A 22,676-nucleotide genomic window follows, 5' to 3' on the forward strand; every position below is an offset into this window, starting at 1 on the left:
AAGGGAAGCTTAGGGAATTTCCTAATCATCTCATCTCCTCCAGGATGAAGAGAGAAAAAAGATTTGCTGTGTTCGTGGAAGACCGGAAGCATGATTTTGCAGTTATGGTGTATGACGGAGACTCCAGAAATCCTGAGTTTTTAGCTCTGCCACAGATCTGTCTACCATTCCCCCCTCTCCTTGCCACAGGAGATATTAAAATCATTCTGGGAGGACCCTGAAGCCTTGTGAGGAAGGACCCACGTTGTCTTTTCTGCCTGATGTTGTAGAATATCAGGACCCATCGGCTCTGCAACACACCTAGATTTCTTCCCACGAACAACAGCAGGGTGGATCTAGATTCAGGCTATCGTGTGGGTGGGGGTGCAGGACACTTCATGTGCAGTGTAAATAAGGAGATAATGTGTTAGCGTTGCTCCAGACAGAAAATGTCTACAGTGTGTATAAACTATCCTTTGTTTTGGGAAATGGGACCGACACCAGATATTAAAACCTTTGGCCTGAAGCTCCGGACTTTATCGCTCGTTGTTTGGTTTGCTTTTCTGCTCACAAAGCAATACTTTCCCACTCTAAATACAGTTTATCACACCAAAAATGCGTGTTGCTATTGTAGTTGCCGTGGCAGACACCGCCTTTAATGAGACGTTCCATGTGGAAAGCAGCAATTCCACACAGTGCAGCTCAAGGCTCGCTGAAGCTAGGGAGAACAGCTGGCTTGGCCGATGCATGCTCCGGGATACTGAATTTAGGCTGACACCATAAAATCTGACCCATTGGTGCTTTATTGCTGGTGCAGGGTTGCTGTGTTCCAGCTGCAGTTGCTGGGTCAACAGGTGCTGGTGGTCTGCTGAGAAGTTGCATGTGTGTGTGTGTGTGTGTGGTTGGGGTGTTTCTTCCACTCCTATTTCCAGGTGCAAGCAGACTCAAAGTCGCGGGGGCAAGAGGATGATGGTTGTTTGTCCCCAGAACTTGTCATGTTTCCAAGAGCTGTTATTTGTATTGGTTTGCATGGAACTTATTTGTGCCAATGATGGTCACTGGACTTTCACTTATGTCATGTTTTGTAGATTGTTGTTGAGTTTTAGGAAGCCAACGCCCTGCTTCTGGGTCAGGGCGGCATTGAGTTACAATTCGCTGTGCCGGTGAGCCCTGCTGCGGCATTGGGAGGGATACCCAAAGGAAGCCGTGCTGCCTTGTGGTCGCAGCATGCCCTTGGAGACTCTGCTGGAAAGGGCCTGGTCGGTTAACAGCCAAGCCTTATAGGAGGTTCCTGGCCAAAAATAAATGAAAAAAAAAAGGCTGCCGAAGGAATAAACTAAATCAGTATGTGTTTCTGTCACTGTCTTTTCTGGTACAGTCCTGCCTTATGTACTTGCTATTGTAAATGAGGTTTGGGCTTGTTCCTGTGTCACAAGTGGGGTTTTTTTTCATGGGAGACATGGTATAGCCAGAGCGATGGGTCGCCTTCTACACCTGGTGGTGCAAGCTCTGCTCTGAACCGTGTGAATTTCTAGCTGGAAATTTGGATTTTCCTAGTAGCCTCAACCCCCCCCCCCTCCAACAGCACCACCAGTTAAAGCAGGAACATTGTTGTAGGTAGTTAATTAAAAATTGTGTAATGTTAATTATATAGTCTGGCTAGATATGTGCTCCTGTAATACATAAAATAATAGTTTGAAGGATGGGATTGGAGAGACGGCTATTTTGCATTGGTAAAGAGAGCAGCAGTCTTTACTTTTGAAAACAGCCGGAGGCTGGTTTGGCAGCAAAATCTTAACCCAGCAGCCATCATGCTTTGCCATCTGCTCAGACAAAGCACGCCTTAAACAAGGCTGACTCCTGAGCAGAAACAGAGACAGAGTAGGGTCTCAAACCTGCTCAGACCCCTGCCCATCAACGCCATTGGAAAATCAATAGCCTCAGTGCCTTTTTCTTCTCCTTCACCGGCTGCTCCGGTCTCTGCCACTCTCTCCATGCATGGGAAGGCTGCCGCGGCTTTTGGCAGCTCCGGTCCTCTTCTTGCTCACCAGTGATTTCCTCCCTCCTTCCCGAACATGTGGAGGCAGTGGGAATTAACACTGGGGGCGTGCAAAGCCCACTGGCAGAAGGAAAGCATCACAAGCTGTGCATCCACGCTGGGCTATGGGGTTTGATTTATACAGCCGAAACCCTGAAAAGCGGTTTGCAAAGATACAATTCAGGAGAAAAATTTAAGCTGACCTCTTGCCACACTTAAGGGTGGGATCTGTGATAAACAAAACAGAGGTACCAGCTCCCTGCTACCTTCCACACCAAATGCCAGTATTAACTGGACACTTACTTAGAAAATTTATATTAAAAAAATGGCTTCTGAACCTCACTGAAAAAAAAAACCCAGAAAAAAATTCTGTCTTGGTGGAAAATTTTTGGTTTTTTTTTCCAACAGAAGCTGAGGAAATCATTATTCTCCCTGTCACTCTCCTTCCTGCTTGAAAAAGTGGGTGGGGAAGGAGAGAAAAAGCTGGAGAAGGAAGAAAAAAAGAAAAAAAACCAAATTCATTATTTTAACGTAGGAGGGGATTTTTGTTATGGAAAAACTTGCAACATACCTTTGACACAGGCAAGTCCACCCATCTGGTGGGAGGGCTGCATGCCTGCCCGGCGTGGGTTAGGAGACGGACCAATTGCCTTTCTGTGATGGAGAGACATGGCGGTAGCACTCTGCCCCAGCAGGGTCCTTCAGCAGCCGCAGCACAAGGCAGGGAAGAGAAGAGAGATGGAGGAGATGGCAGACGGTGGGAATAGACTAAGTCAGTGCTAAGAGTGGGAGACCAGAAGGAATCCACACTGTGAACTGTCTGGGAAAATCTGTCACTGTGTAAATGCAGACATAAGAATTTGACTCAGAGGTGTTTTTTTCCAGATTAAACCCAATGCCTTAAATTCCACGTGAAGCAACTGGCAGAATAGAGGTGAGGCGCAGACATTGGAGGATGCTTTGGTAAGCAGTGACAGTAGATCAGCTATGGTCTTGGTGTAGCTTTTCATGAATTTTCAAGAAATTGTCATGACAGCACCTGCATGCACAAAGAGCACAGATAGGGGATATTTTCAGATACTTTCATGAGTTACCTGTGGTCACTGGATGACTGAAAACAGAACAGGGCAAAACTTCACTGTCTCCATCTTAAATACATGGGAGCTCCTCTGTGCGGAGCCTTCCTAATTCCACGGTTCAAAAGCTTCAGGAGGATCCACTTTGTACAGAGCCGCGAGGTCGGAGCCCCAGCCTCGTCCCAAGCACACGCATGTGTATTTGTCTTCATAACATTTCAGCCTTTCTAGATCAAATGGCTGCTCACCCCTTTGGTTGTCTGCTCCATTTGGTTATCAGTACCTCAGTGGATTTCCAAATTCCAGTATGCTCAATTCCATACTTGAGATTATTTGGGACAATTTTATTTACATTTCTGGGACCTGGTAAATTAAGTTCTCTGATTAAAACTGCAGAGGCGTAGCAGGGCTCCATCGGCATCTGAAGATGGGCACCTTTCAAAGCAGTGGTCATGAGTAGGAAATCCAGCATGGATGAGCTGCTGGGCTGTTGGCTCCTCTGGTGCTTTTCCTTTTTTACCTGTGTAGGCCCAGCTCTTTGGAGTTATTTGAACATAATCATGGTAATCTCTGTGTACATAAACTAATACATGCAAAGCCTTTTTCACAACCTGTGCCTAAGACTGCAAACTCTCCGGCGCAGTGTCTCTCCTCCCTATGTGTTTGTGTTTAACGCAACAAGGCCAGTCACATGGGGAGTTTCCAGACAGTACAGCGTGGAAGCCATAAAATACAGTAGTTCAGATATAAGAAAGGCTAGGAGGCTGTTGGTTCAGAGTTCCTGAAAAGCCTGGGATGGTGTACAAATGAGGTAATCTGAAACATCTTCAAATATGTTTCTAAAGCAAATGTTGCACAATTAAATTAAGGCTTCAGAGGAATAAAAAGTAGAGGCAGATTTGTTTTTCTGTTGAACAGGACAATGTGTCATATTTAATGATTCCCATAGAAAAATGTGGGCTTCGAAATTAAAGCCACAGCTGTGTTGTCAGTCTAACAAAGTATATCGGATTGGGATGTACAGAACTGTAGACCATTGCATAAAACCCAAGGAGTTCTCACCATCTCTTTCTAGTAGAGTTTTGTCATTTCCTAGGCTTTCTCTTTTGGTCTAATGTGTGTATTCATGCAGTAATTATATTTTTTCTCAGGGTCAGAGACCAATGAGCACAAGAGCTGTGCTGCAGATTGCATCAGCTGCCTCCTGCTGTCCCCGCATGTAGCTCTGATCTTATTTGATAGATATTCTCAAGCTGTGTTTCTTAATGAAACTGTCTTTAAAATAGCAATCCGTGGGTTTACAGAGCTACAAATTTTTTGCAGTTGTGTATCCGAGGCAATTTTATATGTTGTTTGAAATTACTCCATTAAGCTTATGTTCAGCTGTTCCAAACATACTTCTGTTCCCTGTAAAAGGGGTGCTCCTGCATCACTTCCAGACACAGGTGTCCTTGGTTGACTGGTTTTCTCTACTTGCATGTGGAAATAATTGCATGACACAAAGAACAGAGTTTAAAATTGCTTCTGCTTTCCTTGCTTGGTTTACAGAAGGGGTCTGTTGAGTCTCTTTGTTGAATGCTTTGGACCTGGGTTGTTTAAAAAGGACTAGTGGCTTCTTGTGGTGATCCAGGGAGTCTTGTCCCAAGTCTCACAATCCACCTGCACAGGACTTCCTGAAAACATTTGAGACTCTTCACAGTTTTCAGCTTGACTGTCCCCATTCACTCGGCAATTTTGGAAGTGAAAACCTTCATAAATCTTTAGATTCCGAGGTGCCTCCAGCAAGGACTTTTCATGGGGTGCCTAAAGTTCTCAAACGACTCAGATACAGTATCAATATCAGTAAGTAATGTCTAGTAAATAACGTGTCTTGAAAAACCTGAGTCATAGCGGTACCTTCATGTTCTTGTCAACCTCTTTCAAGTAGACAAGAAGGTCTCATTTTCAATCTAAAAACTTGAATAAAGATATTTAAATAGTTCAGTCTTGTGGCTTTAGGACACAACTCCTAGGCTGTGTAACAGACTTAGAAAGCTGGAATCTCCCAAAATGAGGAAAAACCAAAGCAGCCAAATTTTTGTCTGTCTTCTGCACTTGAACTTGTAAACTTGAACATGAACCCTCTGTGCCTGTCATTAGCATATTTACCCACACTAAAGTGCAAGTGGAGGATCAGGTTAGGTAGCTGGGCAGTGTTCGTGTGGTTTGTACACAGCAAAGTTGGGTTTGCATATGCTGATGTGGTATGGCGTATTTCTGCAAATGGAAACTCGAGGCCACTTCCGCAGAATGTGTTAACCTCGCATCACCAGATCATTCGGCTCTTCTCTGAGGAGCGCACACACAAAATTAGGTAACACGTTGAATGCGAAGCTCAAAATATTTAGCCCTGTCTAACACTGATATCAATTAGAAGGTTCATTGCAGGGTATGTTTGATTTCTTTAATAAAGTCAGCCACACATAGCAGTTACCTCTGAAGAAGGACGGAAGAGAAAGAAGTTGATGTTTACAGTTCTGGCACTAAAATTCTCAGCATTATAAAAAAAAAACTGATCTCTTTGTTTATGAGTTTGTAGAACTAGAAAGATATTTGCTTAAGGAAAAAAAAAATTCTTTTTTAAGATTGCTTTTCCATTGTTACCTCTAGGAGGTAGCTGTGATGTCAGGAACAGTTGTCAAGGAAATAACAGCCCTTCTCTCTTGTTCGTAGCAGGATTTCAGATTTGGCTCCCCCAGGGACACAAGCATTGTTTGTATTTCTGCATCTCTGGGACAGAACTGATTTGTCTAGTTTTTTGTTTTGCCTTTTGGTTTTGTTTCAATCTTACTTAGGTTAGGCATAGCTGTGTAAAAATCCCAAACCAAGTAAAACAAATCTTTTATGGTCTGTCTGATCTTCCAGCCTTTTCATTTCTGATGTTAAAACATTTTTATTTCTGATTTGCTGTGTACGAAAGCCAAAATGACTGAAATTTCAATTCTGGATCAAAATCTGGCAGCTAGTAGACTACAAAACTGTGAGGAAAAACATTGTTCTGTATGCATGAGACATGAAAATTAATTGTTTAAACAAAAGATTTTTTCAGATGTTTAGGTTTTGCATATGAATTGTCCCATTAATACTGGCATAGATCTTCTACAAATACCGTAAGTAATACAAATGTTTGCTAATAGCTTGTTTGATTTTGAACTTGCTTCAGTTGCTTTGCAAAATACTATTCCTGAGTGAGTAAAAGAGTAATTGGGTCCACAGCCTTCAAGTGCGTGGCTGCAGCTGTGAGTCACCTCATTACTTTCAGTATTGTCTTGGGATCTCTAATGACTGCAGCTGGGCAGTGTGCTGTGTCACCCGGTACAAGCCGTGTCACAGGGCAGCCACAAGCCACGCCAGTGAGCACATCGCGTGGGATGTTAGGTCAGTGCTGACTCAGAGGGGAAAGGAGTACTCATCAAACCCGTGGTAGTATAAAGTGCTCTGTGAATTAGGACCTCTGTTTATGAAATGATTCATCCACGCTCCCATTTTCATCCTTTTTCTCACAGGGTGGTGTGACAGTTCCTTAACCTGAATTTGTGGAAATGAAATGAAAAAGGGGATGAATTTGACTTGCAGATGTCTAAGACTTTCATGCTTTTATTAAGAATTTGAAAATGTATGTATTTATTTATACACACACACAAATATAATCTCACATTTGCTTTACAGATAATTAAAAGTCCTGTGACTGTGACCTTCTAAAATTACTGCCCTATCAGTCAGCTAAAGTTGCTTTTGGACAGTACCGATCTGTCAAACCAGCCATGAGATTCCAAATCGGTTTCTTTCAGATCTTAAAGAGACTTAGCACTTGAGAGGGCTGGGTGCGATGCTAAGCCTCCCACTAGTCTGGAAATGCAGAGAAGCAGATGATGCCACCTTAAGCTCTCCTTCCTGACCCCTGTGGAAAGTCCTGCCTTCTCACTCAGGCTGTTGAATCGCCTGCTTGGCAAGCCAGGCGTAGCGACCGGCTGTAGCTGAGCAGTGTATTTTAGTACCAGTACCTGTTTTTTCCTGTGGATTTTGAAATGTCGAAAAGCCTACTAAAGTTCATAAGCCTTTAAGGCACCGACACAAGAAAAGGAGGGAAAAAAGAAAGCAAGAGGGGTCTAAGTCCATGTTGCTTATGGCATTTTGTGAAGCTTTTTGCACCTGCACAAAATGTCTGTAAAGAGACACTAAACTAACCCGCTGCATTTTGTTTACTTGCTTTGCATGGGTGTAAATGATTAAATAAAATGCCAAGCAGTGGAGGATTCAGCATAATGATTGTACTGTTTTAGCTTGCTCTGCATGGCTTGTTCTATTAATATATGTTTGTGGTCAGGAAGGAACGCAGTCTCACTTCACTAAAATCTGAAACTCGGTAAAGCATAATATGTGCAGTATTAATTTTGGTTTGACACCTGCCAGGCAAAGATCCTCACCAGCCAAAGGCATTCTTCTCAACCGAGCTCCATCTGTTGCGCAGATCTTCGGTTCTGATATTTCTAACTACTCGAGCCAAAGCAAGAAGAAGAGCCAACTTGAAGAAAAAAAATATCTCAGAGGAATGAACAGTTTTATCAAGGCTAAATATAATGGCTTGTTGTCATACTTGGTTTAAGTCCTGTAAGGGAAACATGCATGATTAGTTGTGTTATATAAGAAAACAGTCCTTCATACTGGCAGTATGATTTTTGTTGTTGTGTGAAAGGAACAGCGATAGCTCAAGTCCAAGCACATGATTTTATTGTTGAAATGCTGCAGCCTTTAGAAAGATTTCTCAGTAGGAAAGTTGCTAGTAAAAAATCTACTCACTTATTGTACTCGGCAGATAAAAAGCCCAAGGAGTCCGCCGTGATTCTTGCACACAACGGAGCAGCAGGATTAACACTTGCCTCAGCTCTTTGAAAGACAGCTCAGGCTAGTTGAAATCAACATTCAAGTAGCGTCTGTCAAAAGAAGTTAACTTCCAATCTCCTGACAAAAGCTGTGTGATGAGTTTGTCACCTACCTGTCAAAATAATCATTAATTGCTCCAGTTGTCTTTGTTTTGCACTCAGAGTGGGTGAATTACTTTGTCAGAGCTGCCCTGCCCACCCGGGTAAACATTTGCCTCCTGTGAAACCATGAGAAATCTACTGCAAATATGAATGTGCTTTATGATTGTCATGACTTTGTACAACCATCCGCTGATTGTTAATTATTATTTGTGATAGCATGAAGAAACTTGACTGAGGGAAATGATGGCTCTGTGTGCTTCAGACCAATAATTAATGGTTGAAAGAGCCATGAGTATTATCAAACTCCATTGAATTCACTAAGAACTGCAGAGCATTCAAAAGTATATAGAAATCCACTGGCATACTTCAGAATTTGATTTTTTCAGCATTATTTCTAGAGTTGACTCTTGGTGTGACTGCCGGCATGTAAATCAGAGACTCTCGTCTCTGCTCTGTCAGGCTATCAGGTAGCTTTGTGCTGTCTAACAACTAGTTGCACCTGGCTTCCAAAAAATGGTCATATGTCTTCTTTCCTTATAACTTTTCAAGTCATATTTGTTCATTTGGAAAAAAATCTTTGGCCAAGGTCTGAATGCTCGGTCTCTGTATTTAAGCAGTTCTTCCAAATAATTCCTAAAAGCTCAGGTGTTCTTCAGAACCTCCCAACTGAGCAGATATTTCTTTTCTCCTTAGTGTAATGCTGCATGCTGAACCTGTTCATGCATTTATACCACAGGTATCACTGCAAGGATGCCATTGTTAGCTGTGGCTTCAGTGCTGATGCATATAGCTTATTTACGTATAACGATATAGAAATTCATAGGAAATATCAAGCAAATTTTACTTCCACTTCAGTGTCTACAGCAGCATCAAATGCTGCTAAAAATAAAAAAGTATAAAACCACAGAATGGTTAACCCTGTCTGTAATGCTTAGGTAATCCTGCTTGAAAAGAGAGCAGATATATGTTGTGTTTGTGTTTTCTTTGCACAGGTATTCTTTTCCTTGCATGCATCTGTAGTCGCCATTTTATTTATGAAATTAATTATTTGCTTTCATGGTATGCAACAGCAGAGAAATACTAGGTAGGCTTGTAATTAATTTTTTGCATGGGAAACAGAATAACATCCACACTATTAACTGCTGAAACTTCCTCCCTGCTCTTCCCAGTAAAAAGCAAATGAACAAGTGAAAACCCAACCTCTTTCAACTCCTTAAACCCAGGGGTTGCTCCCTATGGCTTGAAAAGGGTGAAAACTCGACAGTGTGAATTTATTTAGGGACTTCTCTGTCAATCTCTTTCTTTAACATGGATTAATTCTGAAGGCCATCAGTATAGCAGAGACCTGTGGAGGTACAAAACCTGTAAGACAGATTAAAAAAAAGTTCAGGAAAACTGCGTAGCTACTGGAACTGAATAGTGGGAAAACAATTGAAAACTTTTGTCATGAAATCTGAATGTTTATGTTTCAGGTTTTAGCAGTCTGCTGCCACATCCGCAGCTACTAGTCATTAGCAAGTGATAAAGAATATATGAATTAGCTGCTGGTATTGAGCCAAAATAGAAACATCTGTGTTCTTGAATTGCCTGTAGATTTACAAAATTTTATGCTGTCTTTTTTTCCTACCCTAATGCTCAAAATGTATTTAATGTCTCAAAGCGTGATGCTTTAGAGCTCACACAGGAGAAGAGATTGCCAACAAATGAAGATATATGTACTTTTTAATTACACCAGGAATGCTGAGTCCCAGCAAGCTTTTGGCAGGAAGGAGCTGAATTTGGTACCATGGGTGGATTCTGCTTCACTTGAGGGAGACCATTTAAAATTGCCATAGATTTTATTATCTCCGGATCATAGCCACAATTTATTCGGCAAGTTGGCTGTCATAGTATTAGATTCCAATTTATTTAAAATAAGACTGTGAACTTCCTGTCTTTTAACACAAGTCTTAAAAAAACAGCACGATGTGGAAGAATGGAGCCAGTCTTAAAAATTTATTTCATATTTACTTTCATTTTGATTAGTGCCTTTCATAATTTAATTACAAGACATGGAAATGTAAATTACCATAATAGAAGTATGCTTATGAGTAAGTGTTTTATGATCACTAATTGACAGAGATTGGTTTTATTCATACACATCCTGTATATTAATGATTGTTTGCATTCATCAGATCAGAAGTTATCAAGATACAGAAACTTTACAATCCTGCATTTATGAAGCATAACTGTGGCAAATACTCAGACGAACATAAAATTCTTTGTCAAATTTGTTTTACTGTAATGTAGTCAGTTGAAAAAAATGTGCTGCTTTCTAAACCCTTGTTTTAGGCGTTTTTCTTTTAATGTGCTTATGGTACAGATTCTATTCTGTAGTTTAGTCTGAGTATTTAACTGACCAAGATTTGATTTTGATTACATTAGAGAAGACGGTATTTATTCTGGATTTATACAGGCTTTCTTGGGAAGGTAACTGGGCCTGTTGTTCCTACAAAGGTGCAGGTTTTCCATCACTGGGATTTCCCCGTGCTGAGTCAGCTCTTTGGGAGGAAGAAGAGGGAGTTCCCAAGCAGAGATCAGAGATCAGCGCATGCTTGGCAGTCATCATTAAATGATGTCCTGTGACAGCCTCAAATGGGATGAAGGACATGTGCATCTCTTTGGTAGTGAGCAGAAGCCTGCAGAGGAGGCAACCAGCACAGATAAGTGGAACAGCTACTACAGCCTTCCACCTTGCAGCTACCCATGTAACTCACCACTTGCATTCGGCAGGAGGGACAGAGAAACAGCAGCGCACATCCTAAAAGCAGGAGGCGGCTATACATCTTCTCCAAGTTATTTTAATCTTCTTCTGTACCTTATTTTAATCTGAGTGTATTAACTTTATATATGGAAAGATATCTACAATAGGGTCAGCCATCTTGCTTCAAACAGTACAGGATTTCGTTCAATTTTTTCTCACTCCTTGGTCAAACACTTTTTGAAACCCACTGACACCAGGAGGCGAACCATAGTGGTTTTGAATAGACTTTGGACGGGTTGCGTGATGCGTGCTGTTTGCAGATGTATAGAAAAGATATGTATATGGTGATATGTAGAAGAGAAATATTTTTCCATGTTCCCTGGAGCATGATTATTTGGAGCTGTTGCAAAACACTAGTGTTCCCTTCACAGCCTTTAAATGGTGTTTAATTAGCAACAACGACAACAAGAAAAAGAACAACACCCGAATTATATAGTAGGGGTTGGTTTCTGGATAGTCTGTTCTACTTTTTTCACTGATCAGTGATTTGAGCTTGTTTCTTGTGTTTAAACAGGTCCTGAATCAGACCTTTCTAAAGTTCACAGCAGCGAAATAATCTTATAATGCTTCATGATCATTTTTAACTTGCACAGGAGGGAGTAAGCGGTGCATTCTCCACGCACGCCTGCCAAGTGTTGTATATCTAGCATGATACTTTCCCATCTGGCACTCCAGTCATTCATTGCCGCAGGTTGGCTTAGAGCTCATGAATTTGGATGGGCTGTAGGAAGAGGGCAGGCATTTGCCTGCAGTTCCGCCTGTTAGGACAGGGTTGGGAGAGAAGAGCTGAACAAGAAAGCAGAAGAGCAGCTGTACAAATGGAGGCACACTGTCACCTCCCATCCCCTTTTCTAACAAATTGAGCCAAGCCACCCCCTGCGGTTATACAGCACCTTCTGTGTATTCCACCCTTCTCAGCAGGACCGCCACCGTCATCTGCCCTTTGACTTCAGTGATCTACAGCACCCACTGGGATCCCTCAAAACGCTTACTCTCTGCTTTCCCTTTCATCCAGCATCACTGGCAGCTCAAGGCGGGCTGCAGCTCTCAGAAGTCTCCGATCCCTCCATTAGTGGGAGCATTACACACTTACCTTCCAATTCAGGTTCTGCAACCCCACCTCACTGCTCTTGAAAGCCTGTCCCAACCTGATCCGCCAAGTGTTGTTCAGCTTCATGACCCACTTCTACTGTTGTGCTCAGGCCAAGGGGATTTCACTTTAAAGCAAATATACCTGGTTATGTGCAAGTTGTTTGCTGTTGTGACATTCAGTCATTAAATAATTTCTGGAACATAACACAGCTGCCAAAACACACAGCACAGTCTCGCAACCATGACCATGCCCGTTCAGTACCCACTGCTGGGTCTGTGGCTCAGGATAGTTGAACAAGTGCACTGCACTCCAAGGGGGCCGGAGGGAAGCAGAGCCTGACACTAGATTCTTTATTATATGTATATGTTTCCCTTTAGCTGAGGTGCCCCAAATGTCACTGGCTGCTGGCACGTTAGCCACGATGGCTTTGTGGAGCTTCAGAGTCCTTTTTAACGTAGTTTCCTATAGTAACCAAGGCTGTGCGCTCCTCTGCTGTGGGCCGTTGCGTGTATGCATGTATCCCTATTAGCTTCTGAACTTGTTGGCCAACTTCAAGAAGCCTGCCTAGCTGCTGTTGTGGAGAGGAGCAATTTCATGAGTGTCTTGAAAATCAGTAAGCAGCTGGAGGAGAGAAGTCCTGAAGCAGGAGTCAGCTGTAGGACTTCCACCTGAGGGAAAAAAGGCTTCTTTGGTTTGCTGCTTGTGGAGCTGCTTGATCTAACTTTAGCACTTCTCAGGGAAGAACTGTACTCCAGATGCCAGGAAAGATGATTAAAGAGGACTCTGAAATGCTGGCTTTGAACTCTTAAGAGGTTATGAGCAGGATCTGGTAAGAGGGACAAGTGAACAACAGTTAGTGACTTGAGTCCAGATCACTGAAGGACTCTGTACACCTATCCATAGGAGATGCTGAGGCCAGATGCATGCCTAAGCAGTTACTCCTTTTTACAGTCCCGTTCCAGTTATGCAGGGTCTGAAGCCCAGAATCACTTACCTGTTTCTGATGTGTTTATGTAAAAATTAGAGCATTTGCCTAGCATTGTTTCTGCCAAGGGCTCTTGCATGCAGTTTTGCTCTGTTTCAGCATACCCCTTGATTCCCAGGAGAGTTTCTCTCTACCAGGCTCCATTCTAGAGGCTGGGAAGCATTCTTGACCCTTCCCAGGGAAATCTTTATGTTTTTTGCTGGAATGATTTATCAGGAGAAAGGGAATGAAGAGGAGCTGTGCACCTCAGCATTAGGATGTGCAGCTCAGAGAGACCTGGATTCCCATCTCCTCTTCCAGGGCTGCCTCTGTCTTCTTATCCAATGAGTATGTACATGGTCACTTAAATGGATAAAATACAGAGGCAGCACTGGAAGCAGAGACCAGTCCCCAGAACATCCTTTCCCAAGGGACAGATTTATTAGATAGTTATTAGATAAGAGGTGGGCCGTTGTATCCCTGGCTCCCCAACTGTCTCCTGAACTGCCTGTGGAGTTGTCCTTGCAGGATTAGGCAGCAGCTGATTGAGACTTTTTCAGCACTTTGGATTCCAGTGCATCATTTCGATCAAAGTCCCTTTTACACAGCAAAGAGCAAAAGCCAAAAAGTTGTTTTTGTGTTGCATCATGTGCAACAAAAATGTATTGACTGCATAAGGGAGAAGGCTCCCTGAAACTCCAACAGATGCTTTTGGTTGTGCACAGAGAAGTCACACTTACATGGAGAAGGGTCCTTTAGACAAAACCATAAGGCACTTTGGGCTGCCGGCAGTTCTGAGGAATCAGCTGGGTACTTTGCAGATCACCCAAAAATGCCTCAGTACTCTTCGCTGCTGTGTCCTGTGTTGGAGCCAAGCTCACTTGCTCCCCACTGCACTCCAGCAGCACGGAGAGTGGGAGGTCAGTTTCTCGATGCTGATAAAGATTTTCTCATGGCGCAAGACAGCCTAAGAGATGATCTCAGCTTTTTTTATCACCTAGAGATGGTGATGAGAAAGCAAAAGCAAAAAAAAGTCTTTAAGTGATTTAAAGCCCATTTTCACTGGACTTCATCTTGCATCCTCCCACTTGTGCCAAGCGGGACAGCTGCTGCCTAATCCTGCAAGGACAACTCCACAGGCAGTTCAGGAGACAGTTGGGGAGCCAGGGATACAACGGCCCACCTCTTATCTAATAACTATCTAATAAATCTGTCCCTTGGGAAAGGATGTTCTGGGGACTGGTCTCTGCTTCCAGTGCTGCCTCTGTATTTTATCCATTTAAGTGACCATGTACATACTCATTGGATAAGAAGACAGAGGCAGCCCTGGAAGAGGAGATGGGAATCCAGGTCTCTCTGAGCTGCACATCCTAATGCTGAGGTGCACAATAAACAGATGAGTTTATTTTCCATCCCCCTGATTGCTGCAACATCTTCTTGGAGTGTCCTACTTAAAGCTGGAGAGGTCCTGAAGAAAAAGAAACGCAAAAGTGGCAACTGGCTGCCTTTGCCCCATATGTAGCTTTGGTATCTGGGTTACTCTGTTTTGTCTGGTACCTATCTGTGATACTGTTTATTTATATCCAGTTCTGTTTCTTGTCCACACTCACCAGCAGTGTCCTATCTCCTGGTCTGTGCAGTGGTCTGGAAACACACATGTACACACAGGCCAGAAGTTGTCAACATCGCCTGTTTTTTTAACTGGGACAGCTAGGATAAAGGCTTAGGGTGGATGAGCTTCCTTGACCAGTGAGAGCTGGAAACAGGGAGAAGCGCGTTCCCTTGTGCTGCAACTTTCAATAGAAGGAGCTGCGGGTCTTTCTCTGGGTCGGTTTCAGCTCCAGAACCAGGGTGGAGAGTGTCCTCCCCACCTCCAGCCCAGAGAAAGGGGATTTTCATGGTCCCAAGCGCCGCGCCAGCAAGCTGGCCAGCAGTCCCGGGAGAGCAGCTCTGCACCAGGCTGGCTCTCTCCCCAGCACAAAGCTGTCGGCTCTCCATTTCTCAGGGACTTAGTGGCTTCAGCGTGAGCAGCGGGACTTCAGCCTCTCAATCTCCACAGCATGTGACCCTGGCACTTTGCAGCATAGACTGTGTCCACAGCTGGACAGGGTGTCTCACTCGGTGTGCTCGCTGGAGGTGACAGCACCGCAAATCGCCTTCCAGGGAAACCCTCGACACCCTCGGGTGGTGCCCCAAGCCCTGCTTCTTCCCGTTTCTAACAGTGCAGTCCTCATTTTGCTAAGCTGAAGCATATATCTAACATAAGCACAAACACCTTCACATCGGATCCACCTAAAGCAAGAAGAGCTTCACATTTTTTGCAAAATTGAGGTCTCAGTGTCCTAAATGTACCTTTCAAATGCAACTGCAGGATCTGCATAATTGAAACTTTTGCTCTAATCTTGTTATCTTCCTCAGGCAGTTCCTGACAAACGGAGATTATAAGTGAGGGTCGGTAGCAAATATAACTAAAAAAAGGCATCTTTAATGTTTTTGCAATGTGTTCAAAGCAGCTTGGGTGCTGAGCACAAAAAACTCATTTCCCTTTTACCTGAAATGCCATTATGTTTATTAAATTGAGTGGCATTAATCCTAAAACATATCCAAATCTTTTTGTGATTTTGCATTTGTCATAACTAAAAGATCTCACTAAATATTTCTCTATATCTCTAAATAATATTGCCCGTCATCTAATAATTTTCTCAGATTTTCCTCAGTGACTTTGTATCAGAGCTGAAAAAGAGCTATCACAGAAAATAAAATGGGACTAAAATAACAGTCCTTTGTATTAAATTTAACATTTGGCTTCTGTCCCAGAATTTTCCACATCCATACTAGAATCAGATGGTAGCGTAAGATGGAAAGATTTCCTGGATGGATTTTATTCTTATTCTTATTAAAGGGCTGATAACAGGCTGAAGGCAAGATACTTGTTGTAGTAAAAAAATCTGCCTAATGTCAAAGGCTGGATGGACAAGCTGACATGTATTATTGTTAGGCCTCCCTGCTCGATCACATTACAGTATCATAAAATCATTCTGCTAGTGAACATGAAGTATAAAAATCACAGCGTGAGAGCAAAAAGCCCAGGCTGGCAGGTAGCGCTCCTTTGGGCACACTGCTTTATGCTTAGTAGCTGACCATAAGCCAATGCAAGGGTTTAATATTAAGAACTAGTGTTGGTGACAGCACAGTGTAGCTATGTTTATTGTAAATTTTAGTTATTCTCAAATATTTGCATTCATGAAAGGCACTCCCTCGTCCTGACCTACCTGTGGAGCTGGTATCACGTGTGATGTGACAGCGTAGGGCAGCCCCACCAGTATTGCTCAGCCTTCTTCAGGAGCCGTGCATCCTCTGCCCTGTCCACAAACCAGCCACTTGCCCCGGGTTCCTTTGGCAATCTGGAGACAGAAAGATCAAAGGAACTTAAATACTCTTCAGAAATCAATTTTCCCTTTACTCAAAGCATCTTTGTATAGTACTTATTTATGACTGGGCTTAAATTGTACAAACGTTTGCAGGCTCTGGGTATTCTATGCAAAAGCAATTACTTTTGATAAAATGAAGGAGTGGAGCTTTCTAGTGTTGCTGTTCTGCTGTAGTGGAGACTACGAGCATGATATTGGAGCTATAAATTAGATTTTGCAAAGCGGCTCTTCTGTAGGGAGTCTGCTGCTTCAGACTGACAGGCTATAATTAGCATTTTCTTGGGGATATTTTTGCTCTGTTTTGACGCAGTATCTTCAGCAACAAAAGTAGAGCAGCAATTGCAGGCTGCATTGACCATTTCAGCTTGTGATCACAAAGGGTATTGAAGAGCAAATATGCTTTATAGATATCTTATGCTGCTTTTATAAATGCACCTTTTTAAAGCAACTGGTATGTGGTTTGAATTTACAGGCAGAGAATCATTTCACCAGCACTGGTGTTTACAGCATCAACATCAACATCTGAGCTTATACCTAGCACTCCTTTTACAGTCAGTGGAGAGAAGTGTGCACGTTTAGAGGAGTAATTAATCTGATCTATTTTAGACATCTTCTTTCCAGTGAGATGGATTGTATTCTAGAAGAGCCTATTTCTCTCCTTAGCAATAATTAATCCTAGTATAATTAGTTCAGGAGGGGCTATCTGTAGTTAGGTGAGAGGGATCCCATACAGCATGTTTCTGAATAGCACTGTATTCTCACTCTGCTATTAACAGTTTGTATTAATGCTTTTTTTTTTTTTAAATGATCAGATTACCATAGGGAATACACAGAGATCACCTGTGTTTGTAAGAAATACTTGGTTCAGTCCCTAAGAGATTTTTACCACTGCTGATGATAGCTACCTTAATCCTTCCTGTGAAAGCTGTTTTGGTAGTTGTATTGATCCTGTGCTCCATGACTCAGGTACCAGTTTGATGCTACACATCTTCTCGGATGAAGAGTGCGTTCTGGGGCATGTTGGGTACTTGGGCAATACTAAGGGACATAGGGCAGAAATCTCCTACATCGGACATGAGACTTCCTTGCACTCTCCTGTAAACAGCTTCAAGGAGGCCAGATGAATGGGGCTGTAGCACATACATGCCTGTTTTCAAGAGTGTTACTACAACTGGGATGAGGGATAAGGAAGCGTAATTTGTATTGGGGAACAGTGTTGATGCCCTGTTCATTTGGGTTCACCTGAACCATGCTTATGGGTTCATTCAAATAGAAGAAAAGCCCCCAAAGCTGGTCTCCTCAAGATGAGTTTGCCATATATGACAGGGCACAAAGGGTAAGTAGCATCTCAGGAGACAGAATAATTTCCTGTGAACAGCCCTCAGCAAAAAAATAGAGTGACGCCTAGTAATTAAGGAATCAAAGTTAGTTCTGAAGTGTATAAACAGAATAGGAGTAATAAGGAATTATTGGTCCCGTATTTGTCATTTGTCATTATATCATACTGGTGCAAGCAGATTGATTTTCAGAGGGTGATGGCTGCTGGAAACATGTTCCTTGAAAAGCTTTCTTGTTCACTACCCCAAAATCTATAATTACTTTTGGAAGTCTTGGTTTTGGAGTAGAATTCTGATATCTGGATTATTGACACCCAAAACCTCAGGGCTCCCTAGTATGGTCCACTGAGCATTAGTTTCCCTCTAATTAATCTTCTGGTTGATCATGTAATTAATTTTTCTAGGTGAGTATGTATTCTGTTTCTTTAATCAGTTAATTCTTTCACCTCAGCTTTGCTTATTCCCTCCTTTGTCAAGGTCTTACATTGATATTTGCAGCATTGCCTAGTGACATGTGTAGGCATTTTCTTTTTTTACAGATGTAACTGAAATTGCACCGTGTATTTTGAAGACTTCGCCAACAGATCAGCAGCTGAACAAGCTTGCGAGGAGACTGGGACCCGAATGGGAGCATATAGTTCTGTGCTTGGGTTTGTCCCATACTGACATCTATCGATGTAAAGTCAATCACCCTCACAACCTGCAGTCACAGATCGTAGCTGCGTTTGTCCTGTGGAGACAGCATTTGGGGAAAAAAGCAACAATCCAAAGTCTGCAAGCCAGTCTGATGGCAGAAGAAGTGGATCCTTCTGTGATACAGTACATGCTTGAGTGAAGCCTTGCTATTGATTGGGAGCTTTCAAGTACTTTGTTAAATTAAATAGAGAGGATTCACTGAAATGTATGTTGAAGATCTGACGCCTCAAACTGGAAAAAAAATGGGGTTGGGAACTGTGGTTTTATTAAGCTTAAACATTCCAGTTTTCTGTGGCATCTTGTGACTTGTAATTCTTTTCATGCCAGATTAATTTTTAGCAGGCATTAAAAAATGGATCACTCTCTCCTGTTCCCTTTTGCACTATTCCAGTGGGGATATAGGGTGACACTTAAAGTCCTTGCAAGCAGGAGGCCCTGCAGTGAGTTCAGCAAGGTTTCTGGTTTCATTGCGGGAGGAACACTTCGTTTAACCTGTTTTCTGGACTATGTAGGAGCCTTTTTTACTGCTGTTCCGTGCTAGTTCCCTGATATCCCAGCAAGAAATGAGAATAATCACTGTTACTAATTTAACAATTTTACAACAGTTATTGCAGGTGCCTAATTTCACATTTATGAAAGTTTTAGCACATACAGTTTCTTGCTAGGATAGATGGCTGCCACCTTAGTCTGCCTTTGAAACTGGCCCTAAGTGGAAGTAACAGGAACCTAGTGTGCCTGTGAGGGTTTGTCCCGTTATTATTTAATGGGTGTAGGTTTCTGCAAGGAGAAAGGCACCATTCATGTATGCCATCTCTTAGCATAGCATGGGTGGGGAGTTCTCAGGGAAGACACGCAGTAGAAAAGTGACCAGAAGATAGGCAGGAACAGGCAAACAGAGCGAGAAGGAGCCTAAAAAATGAGATAACTTCTAAGTTGTCCGTGTTTGTCTCCGCTAATAAACTGGGAGACAACCTGGTGCCTGCTGAGTCTTTGTACTGTGCTCTGGATCCAGGCAATCTTGTTTCACAGAAGTTTTACTCTTAGGTCAAATGTCTATAGGCACCTTTCTCTGACCACCACATGCCCAACAGGGTACTGAAGCTTACAGGTCCCTTCTGGTCAAGATGAACTCCCCACCACTTTCCTTCTAGCTTGTGCCATCCACCGGGCTCATTTGCTTTCTACCAGCTTTTCTGCACCTAATGGGGGCAGCTTCGACACTCCTGTCCCCAGTTCTTTGCCAGCTGTAATTGTACCACCAGTAATGATTAGGTTTTATCCAGAACAGTAAAGCTTGGGCTTTTCTGCTCCTTCCCTCCTGTCAAGGAGATTTTCTTCCTGCTGGAAGAAACCACTGAGGTTTTTGCTGACCAGGTAAGTGGGGATCAGTCCACGGGGTATGTAACCAAAGGCGATGGAAGTGACTAGCTGCTCTCTGAGGCCTGATGATAAGAGGCAGAATACATTTTAATTCTCCCTGAGCAGTTTGCTGTACAGTAAATGAGGACCAAAGTTTGGATGCAGGGTTTCCCGGTCTATTTATGAGCAAGTTACGGTAGACTGTTTCATCTACAGAGTCATTGGCAAGTAACTTCCCATCATACAAGATCTGCCCCGTATAATTTAACAGCTTAACAGCCTTGTCAGAAGTCTTTACTGGGGCAAGAATGAACTTTACTGCCTTTTTTTTTTAAATTCTTCCTATACCCAGATTTTGGAAGACATCTGGGAAATTAGGAAAGACAAAGAGATTTTAAGGAAATCCTGTCTGCCTTGATTTTCAGAAGCATGGAAACAGAAAACATACCCTGGCAGGATCAGCTCGCGCAGGTCCCAAAGCAATCTGGTGGTATTTTGGTTTTAATCTTCTGTATACAGTTCTGACCTTCAGTAAATCATGATCCTGTTATACCTCGCTCAGATCTTAACTAATCATATCCTGTTATGGCTACTTACAGGGTTTGTCTATCAACAATCCCAAATAAAAAATGTAAATCAATTTAGGCCTTGGGATTTATTTATTTTTCCGTTTCATGATGCTTTAATGCCAGCATATTCTTTTTTTGGTTGAAAAACATCCTAGAGCAGGTGTACAGACATTTGACAAATTCATATGAGCACGGCCCAGGATAGGGAGTGTGATGAGGACTCTGAAGCAATTCTGCCAGTGAGATGGACAGGAGCATGGTCTGCATGTTAGAGAGGAGAGGCAAAGCAGTGTCCCTGGCAGCGGTTTGGAGGAACAAAAGCTGGAGATGGGGAGCAGGAGGAACTACTGAAAACATGATTTAGAGGAAGAAGCAAGTACTTTATCTTGTTCTGAGCCAGCATGGACCAAGTCTGAACACAGACTGGTCTCCGAGGGAGTCATCCCCAGTTAACCCAGCATGAGCGCAGTGCTCCGGGAAGGCAACCAGTCTGGGCAGTAAAGCAGCATAGTGGGCACACTCATGGGGCCCTGGTACCTTCTTCTTTGGGTGAACTTTCCACTTCGTGTTCTTCATTTGTAAGACCAATGTCAGGTTATCCATAACTAATATATTTGGAGTCTTTTTAATGGTTAAGAAAACAGTCTGGAGTACGTATGAAGTGTCATGCCAAAGAAGCCTTCCTTACAAGTCAGGTATCCTTCTGTGTATCTACTATGGGCCACTGGAAACCTGATGGGTGAGTATCATATCAGGTGATTTCTCCATTTAAATTGGTCTTTAGGTGGGCTAAATTCTGCATCCCAGCAGTGGTACTAAAATTACAGGAGCCACGGCTAGACAAGGAATTTAAAACCTGGCCTCTCGTATTGTAGAACAAAGCACTTAATTCATAATTTATAGTTGCTTTCACATTCCCAGGCCCTAAATTAATTCTGTAATACTTGAATTGCAAATATTGAAGGGAGAGATTTGCTTATTTTATGAGATTGTTTCCATTGCTGTTATTTTTAAATTCATGGAAATGTTCCTATTAGACTTCAGTTTTATTAAAGCTTGTTTTTGCACCACACAAATGCAGGGACACATTTAACTTGACAGTAGTATTCCTTCAACCCAGTGGATTTTTCCATCCACTTAAAAATATTTGTCTTCTGTATGTAATGCTTTATTTTGCACAAGGATGCAATTAAGACAATTTAGTTCTTCAGATGTATAGCAAGGCCTCTTACTCTCTCTTAGGACAACCAAAAGGTCTTAAAATGTTTATTCTTCTCTGGCTAATTTGGGAGCAAATGTTATTTATTTAAATCTCACTCATAGACAAGCCTGCAACTTGAGTATTGTTCAGGAGTGAGGCAACTCAGTGAGCGAATTTCCCCATCTCTCCCTTCGCCTCAACTCACTTGCGCCACCAGTTTGGGTGACGACAGGGTGCTTGCGCAGGGGCTCCTGTCCTCCCTGCCCACCATATCCCCAGGACTGGTGCACGGGGCAGGCTGGCGGCCAGGGGCAGCTCCCAGCAAGGACTCGTCCCTCTTTCACTGCTCATGGCTTGCAGCGAGGCGTGTGGCCACTCCAGGCTTCAGGCTAGCGCGTGGGCTCAGGGGCAAAGGTTAGCCAACAGCAACTGCTCTCTGATGTGTTTGGATTTCTTAACCGATGTTGAAAAAGCCTTTCCAGTGAAAATGGTATTATTGCTATCTACTTATTTGTGGCATGTTTAGGAGCCCTTGAGAGAGGAAAGCATAAAGGTGGCCCCTGCTGGACCTTCCACTGAAATGGATGGCTTAACTTCTAGTCTTTGGAAAAAGAGGTCATTGATTTTCTTCCTTGGTCTACAAAGGAGACTTTGAGACCCCATTTAACTCTCCTAAGTGGTAAGTAGGCTTTATAAAAGCTGTTTTGTGCTCTGCAAGTACAGGTGGACTCTTAGCATAGCAATAGGCAAGGTCTAAGAGCACTACTTCCCACCTGTATAAAGCAGCATGAATGATCACAAAGGAGGGATCTCCTCAGGGCAGAACCATGTCAAGGAGGCTTTACTGCGTTGAACAGTAGCTGGAGTGTAGAGTAAAACAAAAATGCAGTCATCTTTGAGCCACTTCTCCCAGATGATGTAGGGGAAATTTCCATCTTGAGTCATATGTTATGACAGGCATTGATCTATGGAATAAAACGTTTTGCAAAAGGCTGGAAAAATAAACAAAGTCGTATTATATTCAAAGAACATAAAAGGCATGCTCATCTAATGCTAAATGTGATCATGCTGCCAATTTTGTTTCTTACTGGAAATAAAAACAGTCT

General features: G+C 42.7%; 1 protein-coding gene across 3 annotated transcripts in view; it reads left to right on the forward strand.

Annotated features, from left to right (window-relative positions):
- CRADD (CARD and death domain containing adaptor protein) overlaps positions 1-20,440 on the forward strand; it is a 95,503-nt gene extending 75,063 nt beyond the window's left edge. For all 3 annotated transcript variants that reach the window (XM_076334563.1, XM_076334553.1, XM_076334543.1), the window contains exon 3: positions 18,285-20,440. In XM_076334563.1, coding sequence (XP_076190678.1) covers positions 18,285-18,580 — 296 coding nt within the window. In that variant the 3' untranslated portion in view covers positions 18,581-20,440. The remainder of the gene's footprint in view (positions 1-18,284) is intronic.
- Positions 20,441-22,676: the final 2,236 nt, after the last annotated feature.

This window comes from Aptenodytes patagonicus, chromosome 1 (assembly GCF_965638725.1).
Source record: "Aptenodytes patagonicus chromosome 1, bAptPat1.pri.cur, whole genome shotgun sequence".
Lineage (NCBI taxonomy): Eukaryota > Metazoa > Chordata > Aves > Sphenisciformes > Spheniscidae > Aptenodytes > Aptenodytes patagonicus.